A 26866-nucleotide genomic window follows, 5' to 3' on the forward strand; every position below is an offset into this window, starting at 1 on the left:
TATAAGGCTACAGGCTCTTGCGGAGTTGGAAAAATCAAGATAATCTAAATTATCTCACCTTGCGCCGGCCGACAAAAGCGGTTAACCGGCAAGATCGCTGATCTTACATCACTGCCATCGAGCTGTGCAAGGGCGATGTGGGGCATCGATGGTGCCGGTCACTTAGCGACCACCACAGCGGTGAAATCGACTTCGAGTGACCAATGTAATAAGCCCTGACCCTAAGCCTGTCGTCGATCTAGAATCACTCATTGACATTGAAAGCATCGTTTCTACAAGGGCATATAAAAATCTGATTTTTCAAATGGGGTGGGAACCTTACACAAACGTAGTGGTCGGTACGTAATCGGAACCGTACTCTCACTGCCTTACCCCACATCTGTGAATTATCTAACCATCCATATCACACCTACAGGACATGGGAAAGGAATATGGGGTAACATGTGGGGTCACTCCTTCTCATCTAGCTTAGCAAAGCTCAACGGCGTGAACAACTGTGATTCAGAAAAAATGTATCAGCACGCGCACTACACGCGCATTGAAATAGAAATGATGGGATAACGCCACGTACATATCCCTCTCCTTGATAATGTTTACTGTTCGCTTCGACCCAGTGCAGACGAAGCGCGTGCAAAAATGCCGAGAGACCCTGTTTCGGATGGGAACATGTCACAAAGAACAGGAAGCATGAGTATATCTGATCCACGCCTGATGGGCACGTTTGTAACACGCACCTCCATGATGCACAGAATGAACACCGTTGCTGAAAACCAGAAAACAACCACTATTGCGAGGGTGATCGTCCCGAAGATACCGGACATCCCCAAAAATTTCTCGATTGTCATTGACCACAGGACCTCGGATAGCTGAGCGTGTGCCAATGACAGGGCCCATAGCCGAAGGTAAGATGCAGTATGTGAGATACAGCCAAGACAGAATTCGATGGTGTGAATGATCTGATGGATAACCACCTCGCTGAAGTCGTGTTGTTCCTGTAGATAATGATCAGTAACGATAGCACCCCTATCTGCTAGTTAATAATAACGTACATGCTCTTCCTCCATCTCCTCCACAATGACACGACCATTACCCTCTTCCTCACTTTCTAGAACTTCATCCGTACTCTCACGATGCCCACCGTTATGGTGATTAAGTCCAACGTACCCTTGACCCTGGATCATTTGTATCTCCTTCCACTGGAAGTACGGTTTCATGCACAACATCCAGGGCACGCAGACCATCGCGAGTAGAAGAAGCACAACCTGAATGAAACTTTGTCCAGGATATAGCTGTGCATTCGCATCCACCTTCCCTGGTGACAGGAGCATCGCAATTAGCATGTTCAACAATGAGGGAGGCTCCGTGTCTCGGGTGGACCAATCAATCGACCACTTGTAAAGGATGCACACGACCAAATAGCCGAAAATCGACTGCAAGAAAATCATTTGGGGAATGAAATTGGCATAAATGTCAAGCGGGCGTTTGAACTTGATGTGATTGGGGAGCTGTAGACAAAGGGCAAATGTCATCTGAAAAAACGTGATCGTTTGAGCGTAACGATCGAGTCGCCCCACGGTGGAAATGAGAACACACATGAATGACTCCAAGCACGATGGACATCTTCATCTTGTATGAATTTGTAAACACGAGCCCGTTATCCGCACCGTGCCAGGCAGGGTCCACCCCAAAGGGATACATATGACCATTAGAAACTGCGTATGAAACTCCATTCGACCCAGGCTCAGGGAAGTCCCATCCCGAGTGCCAGATGTGGAGACTCTTGGAGAAGATATCGTTGTACATGAGGCCGGTGTAGACGGAGAAGATGCCCATGAGAAGAATGATATATCGACCACTGGTGTCGATGTTAGCGAGGGCATCGATTCAATCGTGTTAGAACTTACTAAAAGAACTGGCCGAGGATCTGGTACACACAACCATTAGAGTTAAATGCTGTGTCTACCAACCCCAAAAATGACTCACCTCATCAAGTTCCTGTTTAGCCCATTTCTTCTCTTGGTAAATCATGTACAATGCGGCAAAGAAAATGATCAATCCATGCCCAATATCACCAAACATCACGGCGAACAAGAAAGGGAACGTGACGATGGCAAACAGACCAGGGTTGACTTCTTGATAGGTTGCAATACCGTAAGCATCCATGATGGTCTGGAAGCCTTCGGTGAACTTGTTGGTACGCGTGAAGGTTGGGGGCGTTTTGCTCGTGCGCAACTCATGTAAGATAGGAACAACACTCGTTCCGGACGCCTCCTGAGATTGGTTGCGTGACTGAGAAGTTCATCTGAAATATGGAACTGTCTTACCGTGGCGTGACGAAGTGCTAGTTGGATCATGGTAAGATCCCTTGTTGGGACCCAACCCTCGGCGACAAGTGTCTTTCTCCTGACATCAAAGTTGAAAAGATTCATCGTCTCATAAATCGCCTTCTCCTTGCGGACGACATCCTGCCACCTAGCCAGATTCTCTCCGATTTTCAGCAGCTTGCTGCGTCTGTTGAGACCTGTGTTATATAATACAGTCTCCAAGTCTTCCAGGCGGGCGGTGACCTCGCGCAGAGAGTCTGATCGTTTGTCGGCATTGGCATCAATTGGATAGAGTGTCGCACCCATCGACTCTGCCACTTTTCGTATCTTCGCAAGAAGGGCGTCACCATGCGCGAAAATTATGAACACATTCTTGCGCGTCTCAGTGCCAGTAGCAGGGTCAACAAAGGGCTCTGTGATATCTGTGTGATTCATGTACAGGTTACCCCTTAGGACACGCCACAAGACACGCTCGAACGTCGATATACGGGTGCGGTCGATGGTGCCAGCAATAAATCTATCTTCACATCAGTACAATAATTGTAAGGGCATCCACGGACATACTCAAGGTCAAACTGCACAGTGGATGAATATTGCTGTTCCCGGTCATCATGTTGCAGAAGAGGAGCGGAGCTGTCATCGAAGGAAGTCCTGATGTCAGTGTGCTGGGTCTCAGCCTACATGCCGCACGTTAGTATGCCATGTATGCGGACCCGTCGATCAAACAAACTTGCCTTCTCAAAGAACACAGCAGTCTCCCGAAGAACATGCCGGGCCTCCACCAGCTCCCTTGTGCGCTCACTCAACGTCTTATAGCTATCATTCATCTGCACCAGCCGTTTCTCATGCTCGGCAAGTGTGACATCAAGCTCGTCGATATTATGAGCAGCGCTCGGTCCAACCGTGAGTAACGGTGCCGAATCATATAAAGGACGGATAGGAACTACATCCTTTTCCTTCTGAATCTGAGATTCGAAGAACCGAACACGTCGTGTCATCTCTTCCGTTCTCCGTATTTCACCCACAAAGGAACGTTGAAAGGGATTGACAGCAGGATTCAACTGTTACAAGTATCATTCAGTGGCATGATAACAGCTAAACAGAGCGCACGCACGTCCTTAAATTGAACATTTCCCAGTTCACCGAGCTCTGCAACTGTGTCGTGGGCGACTTCAGTTGGGATAAGAAATTGCATCAAGCTCATCTGTTCCGAACCTGGTAAACATTGTCAGTAAAACAGTGTTATTACAGTTCGAGCTCGTGCGCACGGAACAGTGTGGGGTAATCGTCCCCCATTGTATTGGATTCGTGCGTGTAACAAATAAATGAGAAATGTCAGAAGGACGTTAGAAATCGGTTAGGAAAGTAATGCCGCTCACGCAGCAGGATACACAGTTTATTTGACACTATTTGTGTATTGATAAGTAAGGCATTAACACTAGTCTCCGGGCCAATATTATTGTCATTACTAGCAACTACTAGGCGACTTCTACCATCGTCCCCTTCAGCTTCGTCCTGTATATACTATGCAGAGTATTTAACCGATCTTTCTTTATAACCAACACCATCCATTTCAATTACAATGACCATTACTCAAGACTCCTCCATACAATCCGTCAACGAGACCATTCTTCCTCGAAGATATCAAGAGGAGATTTTTCAACGCGCTCAAGAATGCAATGTCATTGCAGCACTCGACACCGGCAGTGGAAAGACTTTCATCAGTATTTTGCTCATCAAATGGATCGTGCTACAAGAGAGTGCTCGCGGCAAAGTCATCGTATTTCTGGTACCCAAGGTAGCTCTGGTCGAACAACAGGCCAACTTTATCGCCGCGCACACTCCTTTGCGAGTCAAAAAGTTCCATGGATCTCTCGATCTGGAGCTCACTGATCGTGCCAACTGGAGATCATCCTTCGAGAAGTCTGACGTCGTTGTTATGACTGGTATGTACCTCCATCATTGTTTCCCTTTGATGACCGATGTAACGTTATTAGCACAGATATTTTTGAACATAGTCACACATTCGCACTGGAGCATCGACAAGGTATTCAGCTAACCTCCTCTTGAAACTAATATTTCTTACGCGCAAGACAGGTTTCTCTTCTCGTCTTTGACGAGTGTCATCACACTAGGAAAAATCACGCTTACAATGGCATCATGCGGGAATATTTCCAAACTCCGTCGTTCCAGCGCCCAAAGGTGTTTGGCATGACTGCGTCTCCCATTTGGAATCCAAAAGATGCTCAGGGATCTCTCATGACACTCGAGAGGAACCTTGACGCTATCGTCATTGCAGTCCGCGAGCATGTCTCGGAGCTACTTCATAACTCCCCCCGTCCCCTTGAGGTATTCTACTCCCTAGTTCTGGAACTCAAGACCTGACGAACTGTTCCACAGATCATCAAGGAGTACTACCCCCCGCCTACCAATTACATCTACCTGCATCCTAATCTGTGGGACTGTGTATCCTTATTCCGCTCCCCCGACGTTGCAATTCCGTGGGAGAAGCTTCAGATGAAGTATCATGTCACCCGAAACAGCCTGGGTCCTTATTGTGCCGACCTCTATTTATACCACGATATCAAAGCACGAATCTCCCAGATCATCAATGACCTAGAAGCGTCGATCAAGGACAAACCACGCATTAATTATGATGACGACATATACCCTGGCATGGACATCGACGAATCGTCAGAGACTACTATCACTATTTCTCCTGACCTTGAGCAAATTGATTTCATCCTCTGCGAATTTCGACCTTTCTTCGAAGATGATTCCATGCCTCCTGCTGTACCAATAACTGTACCACTTGCATGGTGCTCACCCAAAGTCAAGGCACTTGCAGAAGTGCTACTCGAACATTGTTCTCCGACTTTTCAGGGAATTGTATTTGTGGAGCAACGGCAGGTGGCGGCCTGTCTGGCAAAGATCCTTTCGTGCATACCAGAACTTCGAGGCAGTATTCGATGTGCGGAGCTTGTCGGCCACGGTGGTGGACATGGGCACCGTGGTAAACATGCAGCCACCGCTAATGTGAAGGGGATGGGTCTCGCACGTCAGCAGGATGTTGTCAAGTCCTTTCGTGATGGTACTTTGAACTTGCGTGCGTTAATATCTCCATATCCGTCAACATGCTCATTTAAGGGCGCGCATCATAGTTGTAGCAACGTCAGTTGCTGAAGAAGGTCTTGACTTTCCCGTAAGCATTTTCATTTTGCTATCATGCACTAGCTGATTTTCTCTCAGGCCTGTGATCTTGTTATTCGTTTCGATCCGCTACATCACATGGTCGGATATGTACAATCGCGTGGTCGGGCACGCACCAAAACGTCTACTTTCGTCATCATGGTGCAGGAAGGTCACATGGCACACCTCAATCGTTACAAGATCTTTGTTGACAGCGAACCCGAGCTCAAGCGTGTTTATCAGAGCCGAGAAAACCCTACTCGCCCATCCTCACCGGCGCCTTCCGACTCGGAGGAAGGTGAAGTAGAAGAGGAGAATCCGATTGATTTGGCCGCACGGGAGCGGTATATAGTTCCTTCGACGGGTGCTGTGCTCACATACGGTTCTGCTATCAGTCTATTGAACTATCTCTGTTCCCTAATTCCCCATGACGCATTCACACCCACCCCAAATCCAAAGTACAGCGGTGACTATGCCACTGTGCTTGAGCTGCCATCCAGTCTTCCTCTTCCCATCGATAAATTGATCTTCCGCGGACCACCCCGATGTTCCAAGCGAGAAGCCCGGCGTGCAGTAGCATTCATAGCTGTCAAGGAGCTTCACAAACTCGGGGTATTCGACGACTACCTTCTTCCGTCAGCTGGCTCCAAGGGTAGGAACTTAGAGGATGCCGACGGAAGAAAGCTTTTGGATGTGAGTGATGTGCCCGACATCATAGATGTTCCGGTGCGGGATCCTTGGGCTCTAGGGCCGCGGCTGAGGATGCACGTCATTTCCATCGACGGCGTTGACGTTGCAGGACTCGTCACTGGCACGGAGTTACCAGCGCTAGAGATCATGAGCGAAGGCTGTCTTGTCACAATGCGGTGCACTGACGAACTTGTATTTGACGAAGACGAGGAATGGGAGAAGTTGGAGATGCTCAACGAGTATACCAAAATGGGCATCTGGTTCTGCATCACTGGCCGACCCATCACTCTCCCTATCACTTGTTTTCTCGTTCCACTAACTCCTCACAACTGTATCGACTTCGACGCAGTGGAGCGTGTTGTTCGCGATCCTATAGGAACGTACGACTGGTCGTCTGTAACTGAAGACGATTATCATCGCACCCTGATCATGAACTGCAATCAGTTCGGACGAGCAATGGTTCTGCGCAAGATACGACACGATTTGACAGCTCTGTCTGTACCACCACCTGGCTCCCGTGAGTCTTCCTGCTCCACCTACGAAGAATTCTTCGTACAGAGATGGACCAGGAAGACTCGCGAAGCGGTCGTTCCGACCGACTGTCCCTTGGTTGAAGCCACTTACATTCCACGTCATCCCTCTGGTCTGTATCGACCAATGCACCGCTTACAGGACATCGACAAGTATAAGCGTCAAATGGCACGCCCGGGGCTGCTTGTCCCTCAAGGAGCCTGTCGACGCACATATTTCTCGGAAAACGTGTACCGCGCATTCCTCTTCCTTCCACGCATATGCCGCCGTGCTACGGACCTGTACCGCGCTCAACAAGAACGGTTTGAGCTCGGGTTACCCGCCATGAAGGACGAGCTTCTCATTGAAGCGTCGACCTTGCCCACGACAAGTGCAACGTGGAACAACCAGCGTTTAGAAACGCTGGGAGACTCTGTTCTCAAACTTGCCACGACCGTTCATGTCATGAACAAGTACCCCCACCGGCACGAGGGGCAGCTGTCTCAGCTGCGCCAGAACAGCGTGTCCAATCGGACTCTGCTAGCAAGGGCGTTGGAGATTGGCCTCGAGAGGTACCTCACCTCGGAGGGCCAGAGTCTCCACGTGTGGCGCCATACCATCGCAAAAGATGACGATCGCATGGAGCCTTTCACTTTTGCGAGACGGCATGCTCGTCGAGCATACCCTCGTCGAAGCTTACAGGATTGCATGGAGGCAACGTTAGGCGCTGCCTTTCTGCATGGGGGAATAGATATGGCACTCCGCGCGGGAGACGCCCTAGGTATGACTGTAGGTGGCACTATTCCTTGGACGCTACGATACTCTCGTCCGCCGGAACCATCGCCGGCACCACCTCTTTTCGACGACCTTCAAGCCAATCTTGGATACGAATTTCATCGGGGCGATCTTCTAATTGAAGCCGCAACTCACCCTTCTTTCGCAACTACTGCCGGGTCATCTTATCAGCGATTAGAATTCCTGGGCGATGGTGAGCAAACCCGATGCTTCGCTTCTGAACCAGCGACTGATGACCTCCTAAGCTGTCATTGACCTCGTCGTCATGAAGTATTTGTTCAACAAGTTCCCTGAAGCCACTTCAGGTCAGCTGTCAGCTGCTCGCTCGCGAGCTGTGTGCGGGCCAACCCTAGCCTCTGTCGCTGTGAGACGGCTCGGGCTTCACAAACATCTGCTTATCAACAATGTTGAACTAAGTACTGCGATCACAAGACACGTTCCTTTGCTTATGTCTCTCTCCCCTGAGGACACCATCAGCAAGGGATGGAAATACGACCCGCCGAAAGCACTGAGCGATGTGTTGGAAAGCATTGTTGGAGCAGTCTTAGTTGACACCCGTTTCGACTTTGAGAAAACGGCGGTCATAGTCGAAGCGGTGATCAGCGATGTGCTAGAAGTCCTCACGACGGATCTACCTCGGGATCCCGTGTCTGAGTTGATGGTCTGGGCAGCTGCAGCGGGATGCAGGCGGATATCCTTCCAGTGAGTTCCCTGGAGGAATACTTGTAGGACCCATGACTCATTGTTTTTTTCAGGAAGACACAGAGTAACCCCGATCTCCGGCGAAACGATAGTGTTTCTGTGGTCGTGCATGACATAATTGTCGTCGGACCTATTACAGCCACCAACCTGTCTTTGTCGAAAGGTCTTGCAGCGGAACGCGCACGCACTGTCTTGGCTGACCCAGCATTTGACAAGTCTCTCGAAAAGTTGTGCAATTGCGTGCGGGACCTGGCCGCTGTTGTCCCAGAAGTGACGGAGGCTATCGTCGCCGATGATGCCATGGCTCCCTTGAAGCTCACTGACGAGACTGAAGAGGGCTTTGCTGCCCTCGCCAAGCAGAAACTGCTCGACGGGGAGGCTGAACCTGCTCACGACCACGATGAGTATGACGACGACGACGACGTGGTGGATATGGATGTGGAGGAATGATTAGCAAGACATGTCGAACAAGTTTTGTTATCACTTATGGAAGCGCGAACGGTCAAAAAGAGTGCTCCCAGCCTGTGCGGAAGTGTTGGAGTTTCCCTCCAGGGTGGGCGTCCGTAAATGATCGTTGTATTATACATATTTTGAGTGGGTTTTAGAAACAACTTCTTATGTATTTTCCTGCATGTATGTACCAAGGCCGCTGTGTAGCAATGATTAGAATCGCAAGCCGCACATTATTTGTACCAGTTGAGGCCTCTCCGGACCTTGCCGACCCCTAGTCCCACTATATAAGGTCATCCATGCGGTGTGGGAGTCCCAGGTCCGGGTGGTTTTGCTGACTGACTCCTACCAGTCCCCTAGGCCTACTGATCGACAACCATGGCACAGCAGCCAGCAGGGTCACAGGATCTTCGTGTGGTACCCGTACAGCTCACACAGACACAACGTGATGAGCTTGATCAATTTCTAACTATGCGTCAATTTGAGATGGTGAGAATTTAATGACGTAGTCAGACTGGCCGAACTCGGAGTCACGGTGATTTGGCAGGCAAGGAGTTTGAGATTTGGCAGATGCCAGTATGCTACTTTGCGTAACATTACTTGTCAACAGCGCAAACTCTTTCATTCGTACCGTGAAAACACTGAAAAGTACAGTACTTATACTCTCAAATACAACAGTACCGGCACCCGTGATGATGTATCAGCAGCCTGAACCTTTGGCTTGGATGATCAATCCTTCCAGCCTCGACGAGGAACGAAAAATTCTCGCTGTCAAAATACTTCGTGGATTGCGGATGACAGTCATGGACCTCATGTTGTATTCAATCTCGGAAAGACCCTCCATGGCAACTTGGAGAGAAGGTTTCTTTCGAAGCAAGGCACTCGTGCAATTTCTGAATGTGTTGGACATGAATGAGCGAGCGAGTGAGCAACTTCACGACCCCTTGCTATTGCAACGGTCATTGATGAGGTTGATGCTGAGATGGAGGCCATTTTTAGCATGTCATCAAAAGATGCCATCACCCCCGAACCTACTCTCTCGTTTGATCCCAATACATCGTTGACAGAACCATTACAATTTGAATAGATGGTTTGCATCCTTTGGTTCTCAGAATGTATTGACGCAAATTAACGGAAAACGATGCATTTGAACTGCTACAAAAGCAACAAAAAAGCTATAAAAATGGGCTACACGCCTGCACTACTACACCCGCTCGCGCCAGCTGCTCTGTCCAGGACTGTCCTACCCGGGTGCCTGGCTAATGTAGCGTGCCGCTGGAGAACTTCGACCGTATTTGCGGTCCAAACGCAGTCGGCAACCTAGGTCCTAGATAAAACACACGAATGAGGGTACAATTGGAGTAGGATCAAGTACCTACCTCGATGTCGAAGTTGTAGTAAGTATTACAATAACTTGAAGAACAGAACACACGATAAAAAGAATGAAAATGATACCGCTTGACGTCTTTTTCGGGCGAGTCCCAGCATGCCTTGAACTTCGGCAAGGAGCCGTTTGGCATCAGCACCATCACCAGCGACGGCCGCAGAGTTTCTGGAGGAAAATATCAGAGTTGTCGGAAGACAAAACAGGGCATTACACTCACCTGTAGTTCTGAATTGACGTTCGTGATATTCATTGGCGCCCGAACCATAGCGAGTAGAAAGCCCTCATGACGTTCCAAAGCTCGTTACATAGCGGAGAAGCAACATCAAAACCTAGGCCGATAACAGATCAGCGAATAAGAGTGTTAACAGGACTGAATATCTTCGAGGGAGAATGGTCTCGTTGACGGATTGTATGGAGGAGTCTTGAGTAATGGTCATTGTAATTGAAATGGATGGAAACATCGGTACGCTGGAGAGCGTGGGTGACTCTCTAGACCCGTAGATTTGGAAACTTTTGCTGACCTCATCTTCACATTGACAATGTCTGGAAGACCTCAAGACGATAGAAACCAGGAGGCTACGGTATATCTGGTATGCGCCCCTTTCAGCCACGAACTTCCATGCTCACACTGATCAATACTAGGGTAATCTCGATGAGCGGTGCACGGACGCACTCATTTGGGAGTTAATGCTACAAGCAGGACCTGTTGGTAAGCCGCAAGTCGTTCAATCCACCGCGTATTCGAACTGACATTATATAGTAAACGTGCACCTTCCAAAGGATCGCATTTCAATGGCTCATCAGGGGTACGGTTTCTGTGAGTTCCTGACAGAGGAGGATGCAGAGTACGCATGCAAAATCATGAACCAGATCAAATTATGGGGTAAGCCCATCAGGGTGAACAAGGTAAGTTGTTTTGAACGCTGTTCTGGAGGGTTATACTAACTACATCTCTCACATAGGCATCGTCCGACAAAAAACAACTCGATGTAGGAGCAAACCTTTTCATCGGCAACCTGGACGAGAACGTGGACGAGCGACTGCTATACGATACTTTCAGCGCGTTTGGTATGATGGCCACAACAGCAAAGGTACGTACCCAGTACGCAAACGACTGGCCGTCTTCACTAACAGAGTTTGATAGATTGCACGAGACCCTGGCACGGGGGTTTCAAAGGGTTATGGCTTCGTCTCATACACGGACTTCGAGTCCTCCGACGCTGCAACAGAATCCATGAACGGCCAGTTCCTCATGAACAAAGCCATCACTGTGCAGTATGCGTTCAAGAAAGATGGAAAAGGCGAGCGCCATGGTACCTCAGCAGAACGTCTACTCGCCGCACAAGCACGGAAGAACAATGCACTTCCCATCACCTCCCGTCCTCCTCCTGCACAGATGGCTTTTGGTGCTCGTCCTCCTATGCCGGGATTCCAGGGTCCTTATCAAGGGCAGTTCGCGGGTGTGCTTGCTCAGCCGCCACCTCCACCTGGTTTCAACCCGCCGCAGACCGTTATTCCACAAGGGATCCCAGTGATGGGAGGAATGCCACCTGTAGGGATGGGAATACCGCCACCACCGCCCAACATGTTTCCTCCTGGAGCATTCCCGCCTCCGCCACCACCTGGTTTCGCCATGCATCAGTGAACGCACGAGTCCTTGGAATTGTAGCCGTTGCAACTGTAGGGTGATGTAATTCTGCTGTCACCAAATATGACTATGTATGCCACAAAAAATTTGACTTAATCGTACTTAGCCATGGATGATCACCAAAAGAGACTTGCTGGCGGAGTCCGCGACAAAGTCATAACAAACTGCCTTCGCAGGCAATGGACGTAAGCGTAATGACGTCTGTGTTATTGAATATTCTCACTTGCAAGCATTTATGTCTCGTATTAAGAGATTATCCAAAACTTTCCACAGGACAAAGGCTCCAACCTTTCACAGCAGATAGAGATTGGCCTGATGATTCGTAACAAAATCGTGACACGCTACCTTCGCAGCCAGTAAGGGACGGAAGCTCACTATCATTGACGTCACTGATTGTTCTCAGTTCCCATCAAATATTGGCTTGATTTCAATGTTATCCAAGACCTTCCGCAGGAGAACGGCTTTAGCCCTCGACAGCAGATAGAGATTGACATGACGATTAGAAACAACATTGTAACACGCTTTCTTCGCAGCCAGTAAGGGACAGAAGCTCACTAGCGTTGACGTCGCTGATTGCTCTTAGTTCCCATCAAATATTGGCTGTTATCCTTGAATTTCCCTACGGCCGTGTCTTTTTTAGGCATCATATATCCTCCTGTTTAAACGTCTGTCGTCTTGAGTCCATCTATGAATTCTGGTTTCTCCTCAGTCATTGATCCGACTCTCTCTTGTCCTCCAGTCTCGCTCATGCTCTCCGCTCGCGAACTTGTAGACGATGGCACTTCTGTGGTGTCGTCATGTGTGACTCGATCTTCATGGCTCCACACCGTCCGACGTTCTTTAGAGATCATATTGCTTTGTCAGCATGAAAGTCGATCGTCCCTTCTTTGTTCTCCTGTTTCTGTCTGTTGTCTTCGTCTCTATCCATGGCTTCTGGTTCATCCACCGTGATTGGCCAAACTGTGTCTTGTCCTCCCGTCTCGCTCGTAGACCATAATGGCACGTCTGTGATGTCGTCGTGTGTTTTGCGCAAATACTTTGGGTTTTTGGGTGTTTCTCGTGATCGTGTGTCTTTAATATCCTGGTTCGCTACTGCCTGTAATGGCGCTGAATCTGTGAGTGATTGTCGAGAACTTCGCGACACTTACTAGAGAGCAATACGCTGAGGTTGCACGCGCTCATTCTATTTGTGTCGTCATCAGATCGTAAAGATCATGTTCGTGATTTGCTTCGCGTGCATGTGTGTGATTCGGTCTGTATATCTAATGCAGTCGTGTTTAAGCTTCTAAAGTATCCCAGAGCTAATGATTCTAATCCTATCTTCCATGAGCCGTTTGCAGCATCGTCTCGTTTGTATCGTGCAGTATCCCAAATGGACGTGCAGCAGAAAGGGATTCATTAATCCACGACTCTACATGGAAGACAAGACAAACCCACGCACTGCCGAAGCGCTGGTGAAATACGCCAAACGCGGATTCACATTATGCGCGGAGCCTTTTGAATTGGGAGTGCACAACTGCAACAGAAGTATGGGTTGCCCGCATGCTAGGCGGGCCACTCTAGATGGACATATGTTCCACTGGAACATCAACAGCGGCATAACAAGCGGGACAGCAATCGGAATTGCTTGCTCGGACATGCCAATCGTAATCTGGAAACTCGGAGGTCATGGATGCACGGTGGGAAGTAACAGGAAGACGCTGAATCGGATTCTGGTCGCGGCCTAACGACAAATAATTGGTGAGAGAGAAGAGAAAAGACTTCCGTTTTGCGACTCGCCTGATTATATGGATTGTAACTTTGAAGCGCCGTGGTTTTAGGTAAACATTGTTCTTGAAAGCTAATTGTCACAGGTCTCCTTCTTACTCATTTTCTTATCATGATGATACCTGCGCAGCACTCTGTTCCATACGGCCGCCTGCAAGCCGGTAGCAACTAGATGGCTGGCTGGCTGAGGCTGCTGAGCCAAAAATTGTCTAGCATGTCACGACCTTGCTTGATACGCGTGTCCCATTGTCAGATGTCTCATGACAACAGAATCATCATGATACTAACGGGTCATACGTATCTGGCACGAGGATCGTCGTATAGCATTAATGCTTGTCACAGAATCAGGGCCGCCTTGAACAATCGGGAAACATCCGTGTCCCTTTCGAGCTTATCGAATGCTCGCAGATTGACGCAAATTGGATCACATTGGATCCGATTTGAGATTGAGGATTTCCCTGATGAACCTTGTGGCGACCTTCGTCTTGACTTCCACTATCATGGCAAGGCGCCGAAAGTGGCAGTGTAATCTATGCAACCGTACATTTCGTTCCATTCATGCATTGTTTGGCCACTGTCGCGACAAAGCGGCTGACCACCCCTTCTGCAAGGATTGCAAGACACTATTCTATGATTTTGCTGGACTGTATCAGGTGCGGGGAGGCGCTTGTCGCTGTTTTCGCCCAACTCACGCTCCTTTTATGTCAGCACATGAATAACGTTCATCGCAGCGACAGTGAATCAGACGAGTATGCGTTCGAGAGCGACGATATCGAAGATGATTACGATAACGAAGATGATTATGATGACGAAGAACCGCCGTTCTGCGTGGGATGCAACAGGTGGTTTGTTGACTTGGCAAATCTTTATCAGCACCTTGCTACCAGCTTAAAGCACAACTGGTGCTTTTTGTGCTCGCGCGATTTTGCCACCCCGACTTCATTGGATCAAGCAAGTCCGGCTCTCTCTCTTTTACCCTTCTTGTGTTGACAAAAACCCTACCACACAGCACTCATTCCCTGTGCATAAAGACCTGGATTTCGAGTGTCCTCTGTGCTCAAAGAGATTTCAGATTCCTTCCTCGATCGCCCTTCACATTCAGTCGGGGGCTTGTCACAATATCTCACTAGCCCAAGTAACTGCGGCAGTCCATGCACTCAAAATAGTGCCTACGACTTCGGTCTCTCGCCACATAGAAGGCGGATCGACCCGCGTTGCGTCTTACTATGTGACAGAGCGCGCATTCAACGGCACTGCTTACGAGTGTTATCTTTGCCACCTTACTTTCCGTACCTTGGGAGCTCTGAACTCCCACATCAACTCTCCGGTGCATGACGCGGATGAGTTCAAGTGCCCAAAGTGCGAGAGGAAGTACAAGTTTGTTTCAGGCCTGATGCAGCACATTGAAAGCGAAGCGTGTGGGATCGCGAGGTTCGAAGTGGTGGAGGACTTTACGATGAGTTTGATTGACCAGTTACTATGAAGCGCTTGAAACTTTAACTTCGTTTGAAAAGGGAATATGTACTGTAAGTGTAACATACATGGTGTATTTCTATGAGAAAGTGAATTAGAATCGGCTTGTCTCTTTGTGGTCGCTACTGAAGAAGTTCTAGCCTAGAGCTCACCTTAGTTGACAACAGTTTTGTGAACACTGAAAACGTACTGAATTCGTTAGAGTGACAGGTTCACCAGCTTTTGGTGAAATTTGAATGGTGCGCCAAATATTCTTTCTTGTTTACATCGTGGTATCTCGACACCCACGTTAGTAGAGGCACTCAGACAGCAGTTCTCGGCGCCAATATGGGGTCCGGTTTATTTTTTTATGTTTAGACAAGCACTTAGTTTAGTAGCCACTGACTAATCTAGTTCTACTAGTAAACACGCTATATCCGAGGTGACCATTAGAAGGCACCAGTCTGAGGACTCTCGATACATCGAAATTTTTCAGTCGTGCAATGATTAATACCCAGACTGGTAAACAAGGTGCCTGCCGGCGCAGCTCGGCCCTCTTTCAAGTATTGACGCGTGATACTAGAAGTGACGCGCCTGGTCACACTGGGACCCCCTGAGGTTGCTCACGCAGCTTTGCCAGACTTTTCAGGGTGACAATACCTGCTGAATCATGATGCACTCAAAATCAAAATCTTGCGTGGAATTCAATCAAGTTGCATAGATTTATTAATGCAGGGCCGCTGGTAGCATTTGCGCCGGACAGTCGGACTAGCCTATAATAGAATGTGACCCCGTCAGTCAGAACGAGCGGGAGGCATTCAAGTAATCGGTAGTGAGGCAATACACTGTATACTCGGTCACCGATGTGAGACAATGCCGACCCTCGCGGATGGCAAATGGTTCATTCAGTGAAAATCGGTCTATCCGAGTCAGTACTCATTCTCTCCCGGGTTACCAGGTACCTTCAAGTATGTACTCTCTGATACTCAAACCATATAGAAGGAAGACAGTCATTCCTTCTATGATGACAATGAGTACTCTACTTGCGCGTGGTAATTCAAGTTTCTTTTTGGTAGATAAGCGAGTCTATTATATAGTAACTGACACCTCTACATAAACGCTTAAGGCGGTACCTTGACACCGTCCATGTCGAATCATTGACAAGCACTCTCGCCACTGAAACAACGTACGTGAACTAACACTACCCGAGCTGAAAGGTCCTTATATTGCACCTATTTGTGTGCTATGAATATCCTAATATAACAAGTAGACTGAGTAATAAATAAAAGCAGAATAACTGTAGTCACTAGTCACTAAGCACCCCTGTGCGTACTTCATGATTGTAGCCTAAATCACTGCGAGAAAATGCTAACTCCTGACCATCTTGCGATTCGTTGGCGGAGGGCGCTAGCTTGGCTGTAATGAACCTTCCGGGCCAGAATGGAACATAGATCCCGATGGCTACAAGAAGGGGAAGTGTATCGCCTAGGTAGAATGCTATCTCGCTTGATGCGAGGCTGCCTTCAAAGCCCTGAGCGGCCTCCGCAACACGGTAGCATGAACGAATCTGCAAAAGCGTTTGTTAAAGGCCACAAGGTTGCTGCATGGAAGACAAACCAGAATGCCGACACAACTGATCGCCATGGCAGCGGCGAGTGTTCGCCAGTCGCTATTCCAGTGTTGCTTTGAGTCTTGCATCCAAATGACCTGCACTTCAGCGTGGACCTTGTAGAGCAATCGTGCGAAAATGACACAAAAGAAAAGGAATGAGGCCAGTTGCACAACGAGGCCAGCCAAAAAGACCTGACAGAGATGATTAGACCTCACTCGGATTGAGACAAACGTGGGTACAAGAAACATACATGAAGTCCTATCAAAGCAGAATTATGAACGGTGGACGTAGTCATTGAGGCTCCTGCCGCCTTTGACAAAACACCATCAGAGAAGCTCGCTAAAAATATGATACCCACCTGTATGACAAAGGTAGTCACGTCGGACAAGATGAAAATGAGGGTGAGTCGTCTCACTGGAAGCAAGACCTGATAGGTGCAGCCGATGTCCCTGGCAAGGCGACCAAGGAGAACGTAATTTGCGGCAATGAAGAAACAGGGCTTCACAAAGGATCAGCAAATGACCATTATTGCGGTTTGACGCTGACTCACAGATAAAACGATCAACAAGTATTCGACGATGTAAATCACCAGTGAATCAGGATTATAATGCAAAGCGAAGCGAAACCCAAAGCCTATGACATAAACTACGGCCAAATATCAGAAAGAGCCAACACAAGCATGAGATTGTGACGTGCTGTATTCTCCGACGACCATGGGCCACATCCACCTCGCACCATTATAGATAATTCGGTAAGTTTGGGCGAAAGCGATCAGCAGCACAAGACCTTGGAACAGTGAGTTATGTGCGTCCCCAAGCTTACTGGATACTCACTAAAGGCGACGGCAGTTGGCGGAATGCTAGCGATATAGCCAAGGGGATTACACGGGTCGTTGCGCGGGTCTAGGTAAGGGTCGGAAGGACATTGTGTAGAATTGCTGGCTGCCCGAGTCGAAGTGACATAGGTCAAAAGAAGAGTCGAGAATAAAGTACTGGTTAAGATGGAGCGAGTCATGAAGAAGATGCTGATGATGCTGATGATGAATGCCTTCTATCAAACAAAGCTCAGTTTTTATGTTGGAGGACGAAAGAGGGTCCATCAAAAACTTCGCCGTGCAGCCCGACACCGTAGTCGTTAAATTGTGAGGCAGTGAGTGAAGATGGCCGCAGTATAGAACTCATCAGAAATTCACCGCGGTAAGAACATTTGGGGCGTTTATAAAATCAAATACCTTACTCGTTATTAAGAATTTATGAGCCATGATGTGTCCGTGATAAGATTGTTCGCATTGCCTTTTCTTAAGGTTTGGGAGCCCAAAGGGTATATAATTCCTTATCTGCAGGGTCAAAGCAGGTGACCAAAGCTATGTCCGAGCGAATGGTAATTTTACGAGGAGTGTTCAAATTGACTGGCAGACTGCGGAGTGTGGGCCGCAGAGGTTCGTTCATGCCGTAGAAACTGCCTCCAGACTCCGATATAGTAGTTGAAGTCGGAGAGTTTGCTGCGTGATCCTTGACATGCATGATCAGTAGATGGTTTCGGAAGTTCCCCTGTGTGCTAACCTCCGTAGGATGCTGTTTGCGATTTCGCAGTTCTGGGATTGCTGCGGCACTGCCCACTCCGGAATCGTCTAGGTAACAAAATTCAACACGGGGAAGATATGGGACAGCATACTTCCGACCATGAAGCTTGTTTCTTGATGCAGAAAATGGATGTTGAGCTGACATATTGTCCTGTGCCTATACTTCAATGGCTACGGCGGTATGCAGCAAGTTAAGTTGGCGTGTGTGACATTTGACGCGTGACGCTACTATAACGCGACTGGTCACACCCGCGCCGTCTGGTCCTGTGGCTCCGATTTCCCTTTCGATATTGCCACTATGAACATCTTCAAGAGTCGTAAGTGCAGTCGTTTTTTGGTCTGTATACTTATAATATTTTCTGCTATAGTACTTGGAAAAGTATGGCGTACGTTCGATCTTGCTAGAAGATATGTCCGATGGCCTGACCAGTGACCTTACTACTCTCAGAGGACCCCAATGCTGCCGAAGTCGTCAAGATCGAGATGGGCCAGTTGCACCTTGTCAGGCCGGGAACATCCGGTCATCAAGGGAATGCATGTGCGAGCTTGTGTCGGTGCATCATATAATTGTCCCTGATTTCATTGTAGATACAACGAAGCAATAGCGACCATACGCCGTGTCCCCGCACTCGACCACAATTTTCAGCTGGTTATTACACGAGTATATGAAGATGGTGATCAGGAGCTTCTCGAAGATGAAGACGAAAGTGCGTAAATCTGTTGGATACGTCATCTAACACAGGCTTTCACACGTGACGAATGATAGCTGATGAAGAGAGGGTGTTCTTGATCAGTGAAGAACTTGAATTCCATTCTGGGGTGACAGACGATGAACCAACTTTCATTTGGCGCGACCTCGATGGGGATGTCGACGAATTGTACGAATTCGTAGCCTTGGGCACCAACGAACCGACTCGTGCGTTCTTTGAGACTTGCATGTATCGCGCAATGTACGAGCGCAAGTTCAAGGCAAGTGCGGATAACACAAAGGACTCTGACTTGGATCAGTTTATATGGCAGTTAGCGCTTCACGTCATGTCGTCCTTGATCACTCCCTGATAACGTTTCTATCACAAAAGCTAGGGGCAAAACCGGTAACCGGAAGTCGCCGAAGAATCAACAAGACTTCGGGGACCTTCCATCAGACACTGTGGACGACTCTAATACGGTCCAGCCACGAGCGATGCCGAATAAGACGCCAAGTGCAGCGGCGAGGCCATCCTTTGTGAGTTCCTCACTCCCGACAGTTACTTCTCAAGAAGGCCATATTTTCTCCTGGAACCTGGAAATAGAAGGCTTTGTTGCTGAGCGCGAGGAAGTTATTGCTGCCAAAATCGTTGAGCGCACCCCTGGCAACTTCAATTATTGGCTCATAATCTCTGATGAGGATGGCGATTTCGTTTCTGACAAAATTTCTTCGGATATGAATCCTCGCTGGGCACCAAAGACATCATCATTAACATGGAACTATGCCAACGGCGGCAGATATGATAGTTGGGCTCTGCAACTCGCATCTACAGAAGCTTACTAGATGTACCCACGAGTTCGTGCTCACCTAGTGTTCGTGCTTTTGAGCTAGCACACGCAAATCATCACGAATCATTTTGGTCTATAGTAATTAAATGGTCCTGCATTGTCAATGAGTATTTCTATGTCTTTTATTTTTTGAATGATTGTGTTGTGCAAATGTTATGATACAATATATACCGTTTGGAGACAATTTGGCACACTGATCAGCGTCGGGAAGGCAAACTCACACCAATTTTGACCTCGGAAGTGCTTGGAACATTAGTTCTGACAGATATCTAGCTAAAATGACAATATCTGAGGTTGATTTGCCAGACTACTGATGCACAAGTGAAGGATATGTTATCTGGCGTGACAATCTACCACAAGACGTTACATCATTTTAAAATCCCGCCATGCCGCAACAGATTTTTCACGGCATGAACTTGCGTGTTGTACGGCGGACTTGTAATCGGCAACGTCGGCAACGTGTGACGCAGTGTGACAAATGCACGAACACTAGGTGAGATAGACTAAGGGTGCTCGGTCATGCTGCAGTAACACAACTCATCAACTTTTTTGTATATAAAAATTTGGGCCATATTATTGAGATGGTAATCTATCTACCTATAACTATCCGATATCTATTTTGTGTTGTGGATCGAGAGCAATACGTGAAACTGTCAAAAACGCACGAACACTCGGGTACATCTAGTACGATGAATTTAATATCGTAACTCGGTATCAATATGGTTCAAACTGAGTCTCACAGGCACGCTGTTGCAACCGACTTAGGAAATTTCCAACACCAGTGATTGGTCCTGGTCTGAACTTGACTCGACGAAGTTTTGTACAATGATTACATTGTCTCATCTTTCATTACTATCTGTCTCCATAGTACAGTGTGCAGCCCTAATGTAGCACAGCAGCTTTCAAAGATTTGAGATGCCTGTTGACTTCATCCCACCCCTCTGTGTGCATTGTAAACTGATTAACTTGGTCAACACAAGGGAGCACATTGAAAATGATACGAGCTACATCTGCAGTATTCACTATGGGGGATAAGGTGTCAAAATCCACTGTTTTTAGGGAGGTATGTTGTATTTTGTTAGGACCAACTTTGATGTTCACAGGATCAATCAACACCCGCAAAGTGTGGAGGTGTGGACACAGACGGAGCGCCGTGAACAATCCACAGAATGTAACAGTAGAAGGATGAAGACATGAGCCTTCTATTTCGAGAGTGCGGAGGTGCGGCCAATTTGACATAGCTTCCAAGAGAAGGTCGTTGTTGAGGTAGATATAGGAAAAACAGCAAACAAGCCGCAGGGTTTGGAGCTGTGCGAAGCAAAGGAGATGTGGAATGGCTGTCAAAGAGCTGCCCTGATGTCGAGATCCGCTAATCACGGTGATTTCAAGTTGTTGCAAGGTCTGGCATGCTTTGCAGTTGGACAGCGCACAAAAGAGTTGTTCTGCCTCTTCCGAAGACAGAAGATCGGTTTCTATCTTGAGCTCCGTCAGCGAAGAAAATTGTGAGTGTTGCAGGACTGTGATAATGTATCCAGCACTGTTAACCTGCAAAGAGAGAGCTGTGATGTTGAGGAATTGCGTAGGGTTGGCGACATTGCGTTCTAACGACCAAGCAGGGGCACTGCAGATCTGCACGTCACGGACTCCTACCCTGACTAGGTTAGGAAGGTCGGAGAGATGTTCCCATGCTGCCCAGTCGAGCGGGGGACAAGACAAAGTCACGAGCTGCTTGCACAGACGGACACTGTCGGACAGCAAGGACAGCTCATCTGCTGTGCTCGCGTCAAAATTTAGTTTTTTGATGGATAGGCCCTCCAAAGCAGCGCAACGCGCCACAATATTCTTAAGATTTTGATTGATGGTGAACAGGGAACAACGGCGCAGCGTGCGGGACAGGAATAGGTCCAAATATTTGGCAGTGGAAAGCCTCCAAGTTAACGACCGCAACCTCAAGAAGACGCACTTTTCGATGGGGACGACTGAGAGAAGGTGAAAAAAGTGATCGGATTGTACATTCAATGAGTGAACGCGTGCGGAGTGACGCAGAAATTGACGGACTTCATGGGCAGATAATGGTTCGACACCCTTTGACCAAGTACTGTCCCACTTTTTGGATGCTCCGTTAGCCGATGAAAAAATAGAGCACGACTACTGAATACTAAATACTGACCCTTGAACCGCCATGATATATCAGCGGATGTAGCCTCGCTACGCAGCCTAGCAATGGTTCCAACTGATCTACTTTGGACCACAGCAAATCCATTGCGGGCTCGTGAAACGTTTTGCATGTCGTTGCGAGGGCTGCAATAGATTTCCGAGCCAGTACTTTCTCCCCAGTAGACGATGGGTTCAAGACTTGATTCACATGCGCGAATATTTCAAGGAAGACGTCGGGAATGAGTAGAGCCTGATGCATCTGTTCTAGTCTGGTATACCGTCGATGGACTCGGAGTAGCGCTAAGCGCGCTGAGGAGTGTCATTGAACACGGACATGGACAAACAACTTTACAAACAACCTGCCAAGTCGGGTACGTGGTACCCCCTCTCCCACGTTATGATCATTGATGTGTTGAACTACTTACGTTGTCCACAACCTCGACGTTGTCACCCTGGATCTGCGCGCGTTCCAAATAGGTTCATGCCCTGTGACGTGTGACGAAGTACTACCGACATGATGCATTCACTCGATCTACAAGACCAAAAATTAGCGGCACACTACTAGTTTGACTTTAGTACTCGACTGTACTCAACCACGCCTTTATCGTGAAATCGAACGCCAAAACCCGGCAGCTATATTTTAGCCTTGTGTGATATTTTATCGGCAATTGCTACCAGACTGAGTAAGCGCTGGACAAGATCAACGAGCTGAGCGCTGAGCGCTGAGAACTGGCGAGTGCAAAATGACAGGACAGTAGAGAAACACAGCTTTAAAGCAAGTCCGACACGGATATGCGCGGAAAAATCACGTAAAGATCACGTGAGAAGAACATGGTGTTTGCCTCATCGTTTGACACCGTCACCAAAACCTGTGTAGTACTCTCAATTACCCCCTCCGGAAGAGCGCGTGTCAAACTTTTCAGGGTTTCCGTGGCCGTAACACCCTTGCCCCAGAAATAACAGAATAATTTTGCTACACACAGAAGCTAGTTAGCGTAACTCTGGATTCACCATGGGCAGCTCATTCTTCAAGTCTTGGAGCGCACAAAGACACCAGCCATTACTATCCATTCCAGCATACCTGACATTGACCCTATTGCTGCTCTCGTCACCCGTCGCATCAATATGGCCGTTCTCGCCGAAACAGTTCACGAAGAACTCTCTCCTGGATGCGGGCTTACTGGGCATTAATGACGGGGATCGGATAGTCGCATTTGGAGACTTTAATGGGGACCAGTTGTGGGTTACATATGTGTCTATACGTGGATGATATATTGAATCTTTCGCCTCAACAGCTTGGACGTCCTGTCAGTAGACTCGGACCAGCAGACTTTGTCTGTGTACCTCTGGCAACACGGTTAGATAATAGTACACCCCATAAATATTCCCTCTGATCACTCCACTCCGGGCAGATGTGTTTTCATTCAAGAAAGTCTCATCGGTGCGACACCCGTGGCCTATTCATAATGTCATCCCAGGCGATTTCACGCACGACGGCAAGCTTGATGTGCTTGTCATGAGCTCAAATCGCGCTTCTTCAGATAGACTAGATATGACTCTCTACACAGGTAATCACGACGGTACATTTGGTGAGTGGTATCTTTCTCATGCCAAACGTTCCACCATAATCGTAACTTGTAGCGTCAGACTCTATTTCAGTCGCATCTTCGACGCTCTCAGAACCCATACCAGTTGATATCGATGGAGACATGAAAATTGACCTGTTGGGCACTGCATATTTGCAAGGAACTTATACCGCCCCCTTCACAGTCTGGCGGAATATCTGGAATGCGTCGCAGAGTCCACCAACGCTGTTCGAACTGTAAGCGCCTCAGGTTGCACGCGGCATCTTTCAGCTAACTATAGGATAGTATTGACCCTCCTTTTACTGGAAACCAGTGCACGCTCGCCAATCCTCACAGCAATGCTGTGATTGATCTCAATGGTGATTGTTTAGCAGGTATGTAGGACGATTTTATACCATTTGTCAACTTAACAATTGTGTTTGGAGATATCTTTCTGGTATGCCAGGATAGTTCGGGGAAGAAGTCATACCAGATCTGGGTTAATAACAAGGACTCTGGATTTTCGTTAGACCAGAGCGGTGACCTACCTTCTGGGACGCAGGGGATATCTTTTGCTGACGTCGGTTTGTCCCCTCGTTATTCACCCCTCCGAACCATACCAACCAATAGACAGACAGGGATGGCACTATCGACATGGTATTTCCCTCATGCTCATCCGTTTCCTCAGCTGGCGTGGGCTCTGGCTGTTTTATCAACATAGCGTACAACAAACAATTACCGTTGTGTACTTCCCCAACATCCCCTGCCATAGGCAAACAAGGAAGGCGAACCTGTCGGCGACCAGAGGAGCTGTGCACTGCTGACCCAAACTTCAAGTTCGATTTGAGTACAGGAAGCGAAAACGACGTTCGTCGCTGCCCACTCTCTGCCCTCCATAGCCTTACTTAGTATACTCCAGGCATACGTACAGATACCACTCTCAAACCTTCTTCCCTCCTCTCCCACGAGCTCTCTTCTAGTCCTCGATACCACATATTCTCCGTCTATCCCTCTGCCCGTCAAGCTCGGAGACGCTAACCTTGATGGATTTCCGGATCTCCTCCTCATTGTCTCGAACCCCTCTGATCAATCACGTACACCCAAACTATTATTTTCCGAGCCTTGTACTAAGGGCCTGGGAGGATGCGACGAAAAGGGGAATGGCAGGAGGGGCTTCAAACTTGTCACGAAGGGTGCTGAGTCTTTGGAAGCTGTGAAGGACGCACGCGGAGTCTCGTTTTTGGATATGGATGAGGATGTGAGTATCTATTTTCTGTATTCTACATATGGGGTTGACTTGACCTTTATGCAAGGGTACGCTGGATATTATCGTGCAGCGAAATGGGCAGCAAAAGCAAGGCAGTGTATTGTTTGTCCAGAACAATTTTTATTATGATGCGTTCTTTTTGAATGCTATAGGTGAGGGGAAACATTTCTGCATGACTGCCATGTTCTCATACCTCGCTCAGTGCTAAATGGTGCATGTAATAATGGATGGTGTACGGATTCAAACGGCTCGACGTACTCCGTAAGTGTTTCCCTAATCTCGTGGGGAACTGCGCTGATGTAGTTGATGTAGCCCTTTGGCGTGAGCTACTCTGGTGCATCGTATAAATACACGGTTCTTGACACTTCTGGCCGTCGTACCGCTGCTCAAGTCGGGCAACTTCCTCAAACTTCTTACCATTCCCTTCTGACGCCATATTCATTCTTCGGGCTCGGGCGCACCAACAATTACATCGAGAACCTGTTTGTCGGCTCAACCAAGCACACACAGGAACATTTCATCAATATGGAAGGCGTCATTCCAAACTCGCGCGTCGTCATCCACCCTGCCCTTGGTGATGGGGCATGGCGAAGGGAGCTGTTCCTCCGGCCAGGGGCTTGGGTCCCATGGGTAACGCTTACAGTCGTAGCTGCAACCTTCATTTTGGCAGGCATTGTCTTCGTACTGCACCTGAATGAGAAGAGGGAGGATGAGCTGGAGCGGAGGAGAGCATCGCATCATATCAATTTTGATGCACTGTAACGGTGGCAGATGTACACGTGCTCGCAAGATTTTCACGGTATATGTTACTTGTATATTACATTGAATGCACGATCTAGTTCATGCTATATTCTTCTTTGCGGATGCTGATACCCCGGTTGAGCCACCTGAGGCTCCCACCTACAACACCAAAGAAACACCAAAGAAACATCAACGACCCTCGCACATCAAAAAATAGAAACCCTCTCACCCAGGCTGCACATTCACCTGCAGCTGACATCCCGCAGGGAAACGGGCCCTTCGCGTCCTTCATAGCTTCGCTAGCAGCTCCCACTTGACGTCCTTGCCTTCGCCCCCAACCTTCTTCGCCTTGCCCTCGGCTTGAAGCTTCGCAAGATGCTGATTCACGCTTTGTGCCGCGCCCTCCCATAGATCCTGCGGGTACGCAGAATATATCGTGGATACAATTCCCCACGTAGACCAAGGCTGCCCGTCAGATCTAGGTTTCTCAATGACGCTAACAATCTGCGCCTCTCTCTCCATACGATGTGCGACGTATGTACCGATAAGCTTAGGGCCCTCAGCGACGATAGGGCCATGCCCAGGGTACAACACAGTATAATCAGATTGAAATGCGAGGAGCCTGTGCAGGGAGGAAATATATGTGCCTAGGTCCGCAAACACCGCTGTTCCCTGGCCTAGGACGGTGTCAGCTGTATAGAGGGCACGGTCGTCGGGGACATGGAGGCAGATGGAATCTGGGGTGTGTCCTGGGGTGTGTATGACTCGCATGGGTGAGGGTGAACCGGTTATGGGGAAAAGTTGGCCGTCCACGAGGTCGTGGAGGAAGGCACCGTTGACGGTGGGGGCGTATGTACCCGGGGGTGGTAGCGGGATAGTTGTGTTAGAGTCGGACGGCATATTCAGAAGGGGGAATTTATGGATACGGGGAGGCTTGAACTGAGCCGGTTTGTTCCGCCCATCCCACATTCTCCGTAAGAGCGAAAGGACGGAGTTGATCCCGCGTGTGTGGTCATGGTGCCAGTGAGAGATGACGATGTCGGATATGTGGGGTTCGTTTGGGTTCGTGAGCTTGCAAGTGTTGGAGAGGGCGGACTCGAGCTGAGGGATGTATGCGTCATTGCCTTCACCAGTGTCGATGAGCGTGTAGGGGTTGCGCTCGCCGATAAGATAAGTATTTGTCCCTGTAGAGCCGTTTGGTTTGAGCTTGAACTTGGAAAAAAGCGGTTAGTAGTTACCTTGAAGCGTGAATTTTCCTGGGTTCTGCGGAAGAGAGTTACATTGGGAGTGTGCGCTTCCACGATGTGACATTTACCTGGCCCAACACTCTCACTACGCGATCACTGAGCTATCCACGCATTCACAGATCAGAACATAGTCACGGAGCATACATTTGAACCTACCCTAGTAATGGATGCCAGGATTTCGAGTGTCTCCATGATAGCTGTTCACGGGCTAACTCACAAGGATAATAAACTTTGCTCCTGGAACA

The 26866-nt window shown here is 48.4% G+C and overlaps 10 protein-coding genes across 10 annotated transcripts; 5 read left to right on the forward strand and 5 right to left on the reverse strand.

Annotated features, from left to right (window-relative positions):
• Window positions 1–42: 42 nt before the first annotated feature.
• On the reverse strand, window positions 43–3727 carry F5147DRAFT_695619 (V-type ATPase, V0 complex, 116kDa subunit family). The gene is made up of 12 exons (XM_041437393.1): window positions 3593–3727; window positions 3439–3539; window positions 3059–3385; window positions 2889–3001; window positions 2325–2841; window positions 1984–2271; window positions 1905–1924; window positions 1594–1855; window positions 1050–1529; window positions 735–992; window positions 572–649; window positions 43–494 (listed from the first exon to the last, which is right to left on the reverse strand). The coding sequence occupies exons 1-12, from the start codon at window positions 3618–3620 to the stop codon at window positions 450–452; spliced, it is 2517 nt and encodes an 838-aa protein (XP_041292493.1). The 5' UTR covers window positions 3621–3727; the 3' UTR covers window positions 43–449.
• Window positions 3728–3906: 179 nt separating this feature from the next.
• On the forward strand, window positions 3907–8660 carry F5147DRAFT_773880 (P-loop containing nucleoside triphosphate hydrolase protein; the record flags this gene model as incomplete). The annotated part of the gene is made up of 8 exons (XM_041441534.1): window positions 3907–4270; window positions 4322–4371; window positions 4422–4673; window positions 4725–5430; window positions 5486–5526; window positions 5574–7701; window positions 7754–8210; window positions 8264–8660. 8 exons carry the CDS (start codon window positions 3907–3909, stop codon window positions 8658–8660), a joined length of 4395 nt encoding a protein of 1464 aa, XP_041292494.1.
• A 1874-nt stretch (window positions 8661–10534) lies between these two features.
• Window positions 10535–11932, forward strand: F5147DRAFT_695628 (uncharacterized protein). The gene is made up of 5 exons (XM_041437394.1): window positions 10535–10637; window positions 10690–10756; window positions 10808–10953; window positions 11010–11138; window positions 11192–11932. The coding sequence occupies exons 1-5, from the start codon at window positions 10587–10589 to the stop codon at window positions 11690–11692; spliced, it is 894 nt and encodes a 297-aa protein (XP_041292495.1). The 5' UTR covers window positions 10535–10586; the 3' UTR covers window positions 11693–11932.
• A 2014-nt stretch (window positions 11933–13946) lies between these two features.
• F5147DRAFT_695632 (uncharacterized protein) lies at window positions 13947–15049 on the forward strand. Its single transcript, XM_041437395.1, has 3 exons — window positions 13947–14115; window positions 14171–14417; window positions 14494–15049. Exons 1-3 carry the CDS (start codon window positions 13963–13965, stop codon window positions 14943–14945), a joined length of 852 nt encoding a protein of 283 aa, XP_041292496.1. The 5' UTR covers window positions 13947–13962; the 3' UTR covers window positions 14946–15049.
• A 1044-nt stretch (window positions 15050–16093) lies between these two features.
• F5147DRAFT_753429 (RTA1 like protein-domain-containing protein) lies at window positions 16094–17540 on the reverse strand (the record flags this gene model as incomplete). Its single annotated transcript, XM_041440249.1, has 8 exons — window positions 16094–16481; window positions 16532–16717; window positions 16777–16836; window positions 16885–17025; window positions 17077–17171; window positions 17202–17312; window positions 17360–17467; window positions 17519–17540. The coding sequence occupies 8 exons, from the start codon at window positions 17538–17540 to the stop codon at window positions 16221–16223; spliced, it is 984 nt and encodes a 327-aa protein (XP_041292497.1). The 3' UTR covers window positions 16094–16220.
• Window positions 17541–17754: 214 nt separating this feature from the next.
• On the reverse strand, window positions 17755–18305 carry F5147DRAFT_695637 (uncharacterized protein). The gene is made up of 3 exons (XM_041437396.1): window positions 18208–18305; window positions 18089–18156; window positions 17755–18037 (listed from the first exon to the last, which is right to left on the reverse strand). Exons 1-3 carry the CDS (start codon window positions 18251–18253, stop codon window positions 17825–17827), a joined length of 327 nt encoding a protein of 108 aa, XP_041292498.1. The 5' UTR covers window positions 18254–18305; the 3' UTR covers window positions 17755–17824.
• Window positions 18306–18389: 84 nt separating this feature from the next.
• F5147DRAFT_837125 (VID27 cytoplasmic protein-domain-containing protein) lies at window positions 18390–20536 on the forward strand. Its single transcript, XM_041444043.1, has 7 exons — window positions 18390–18425; window positions 18477–18494; window positions 18557–18646; window positions 18714–18815; window positions 18875–19127; window positions 19180–19633; window positions 20330–20536. Exons 1-7 carry the CDS (start codon window positions 18407–18409, stop codon window positions 20375–20377), a joined length of 984 nt encoding a protein of 327 aa, XP_041292499.1. The 5' UTR covers window positions 18390–18406; the 3' UTR covers window positions 20378–20536.
• F5147DRAFT_800235 (uncharacterized protein) lies at window positions 20527–22221 on the reverse strand (the record flags this gene model as incomplete). The annotated part of the gene is made up of 2 exons (XM_041443257.1): window positions 21815–22221; window positions 20527–21750 (listed from the first exon to the last, which is right to left on the reverse strand). The coding sequence occupies exons 1-2, from the start codon at window positions 22058–22060 to the stop codon at window positions 20527–20529; spliced, it is 1470 nt and encodes a 489-aa protein (XP_041292500.1). The 5' UTR covers window positions 22061–22221.
• A 592-nt stretch (window positions 22222–22813) lies between these two features.
• Window positions 22814–25395, forward strand: F5147DRAFT_773886 (uncharacterized protein; the record flags this gene model as incomplete). The annotated part of the gene is made up of 11 exons (XM_041441535.1): window positions 22814–23040; window positions 23097–23158; window positions 23214–23390; window positions 23443–23623; window positions 23673–23761; window positions 23813–23950; window positions 24001–24233; window positions 24286–24624; window positions 24680–24785; window positions 24836–24894; window positions 24946–25395. 11 exons carry the CDS (start codon window positions 22814–22816, stop codon window positions 25393–25395), a joined length of 2061 nt encoding a protein of 686 aa, XP_041292501.1.
• A 267-nt stretch (window positions 25396–25662) lies between these two features.
• On the reverse strand, window positions 25663–26813 carry F5147DRAFT_653012 (beta-lactamase-like protein; the record flags this gene model as incomplete). Its single annotated transcript, XM_041433742.1, has 4 exons — window positions 25663–26558; window positions 26613–26637; window positions 26690–26722; window positions 26778–26813. 4 exons carry the CDS (start codon window positions 26811–26813, stop codon window positions 25663–25665), a joined length of 990 nt encoding a protein of 329 aa, XP_041292502.1.
• Between the last annotated feature and the right edge of the window lie 53 nt (window positions 26814–26866).

Source organism: Suillus discolor (genome assembly GCF_016758755.1).
Source record: "Suillus discolor strain FC423 chromosome Unknown F5147scaffold_29, whole genome shotgun sequence".
Lineage (NCBI taxonomy): Eukaryota > Fungi > Basidiomycota > Agaricomycetes > Boletales > Suillaceae > Suillus > Suillus discolor.

What these genes read in the sequence shown, in the direction of transcription:
- F5147DRAFT_695619 (XM_041437393.1), bottom strand. Translation starts at nt 3,620, where the DNA reads ATGGGGGACGATTACCCCACACTGTTCC. An exon ending in ACTGTGCAGTTTGACCTTGA is followed by an intron (nt 2,842 to 2,888) that starts GTATGTCCGTGG and finishes ATGTGAAGATAG; the next exon opens with ATTTATTGCTGGCACCATCG. An exon ending in CTAAACAGGAACTTGATGAG is followed by an intron (nt 1,925 to 1,983) that starts GTGAGTCATTTT and finishes TGTGTGTACCAG; the next exon opens with ATCCTCGGCCAGTTCTTTTA.
- F5147DRAFT_695637 (XM_041437396.1), bottom strand. Translation starts at nt 18,253, where the DNA reads ATGTCAGCTCAACATCCATTTTCTGCATCAAGAAACAAGCTTCATG. An exon ending in ATCAAGAAACAAGCTTCATG is followed by an intron (nt 18,157 to 18,207) that starts GTCGGAAGTATG and finishes TTTGTTACCTAG; the next exon opens with ACGATTCCGGAGTGGGCAGT. An exon ending in GCAAACAGCATCCTACGGAG is followed by an intron (nt 18,038 to 18,088) that starts GTTAGCACACAG and finishes ATGCATGTCAAG; the next exon opens with GATCACGCAGCAAACTCTCC.
- F5147DRAFT_695628 (XM_041437394.1), top strand. Translation starts at nt 10,587, where the DNA reads ATGTCTGGAAGACCTCAAGACGATAGAAACCAGGAGGCTACGGTATAT. An exon ending in AGCCCATCAGGGTGAACAAG is followed by an intron (nt 10,954 to 11,009) that starts GTAAGTTGTTTT and finishes TCTCTCACATAG; the next exon opens with GCATCGTCCGACAAAAAACA. An exon ending in TGATGGCCACAACAGCAAAG is followed by an intron (nt 11,139 to 11,191) that starts GTACGTACCCAG and finishes AGAGTTTGATAG; the next exon opens with ATTGCACGAGACCCTGGCAC.
- F5147DRAFT_837125 (XM_041444043.1), top strand. An exon ending in CGGTCATCAAGGGAATGCAT is followed by an intron (nt 18,647 to 18,713) that starts GTGCGAGCTTGT and finishes ACGAAGCAATAG; the next exon opens with CGACCATACGCCGTGTCCCC. An exon ending in AACTCGCATCTACAGAAGCT is followed by an intron (nt 19,634 to 20,329) that starts TACTAGATGTAC and finishes GGGTACATCTAG; the next exon opens with TACGATGAATTTAATATCGT.
- F5147DRAFT_695632 (XM_041437395.1), top strand. Translation starts at nt 13,963, where the DNA reads ATGGCAAGGCGCCGAAAGTGGCAGTGTAATCTATGCAACCGTACATTT. An exon ending in ATTTTGCTGGACTGTATCAG is followed by an intron (nt 14,116 to 14,170) that starts GTGCGGGGAGGC and finishes CTTTTATGTCAG; the next exon opens with CACATGAATAACGTTCATCG. An exon ending in GACTTCATTGGATCAAGCAA is followed by an intron (nt 14,418 to 14,493) that starts GTCCGGCTCTCT and finishes CTGTGCATAAAG; the next exon opens with ACCTGGATTTCGAGTGTCCT.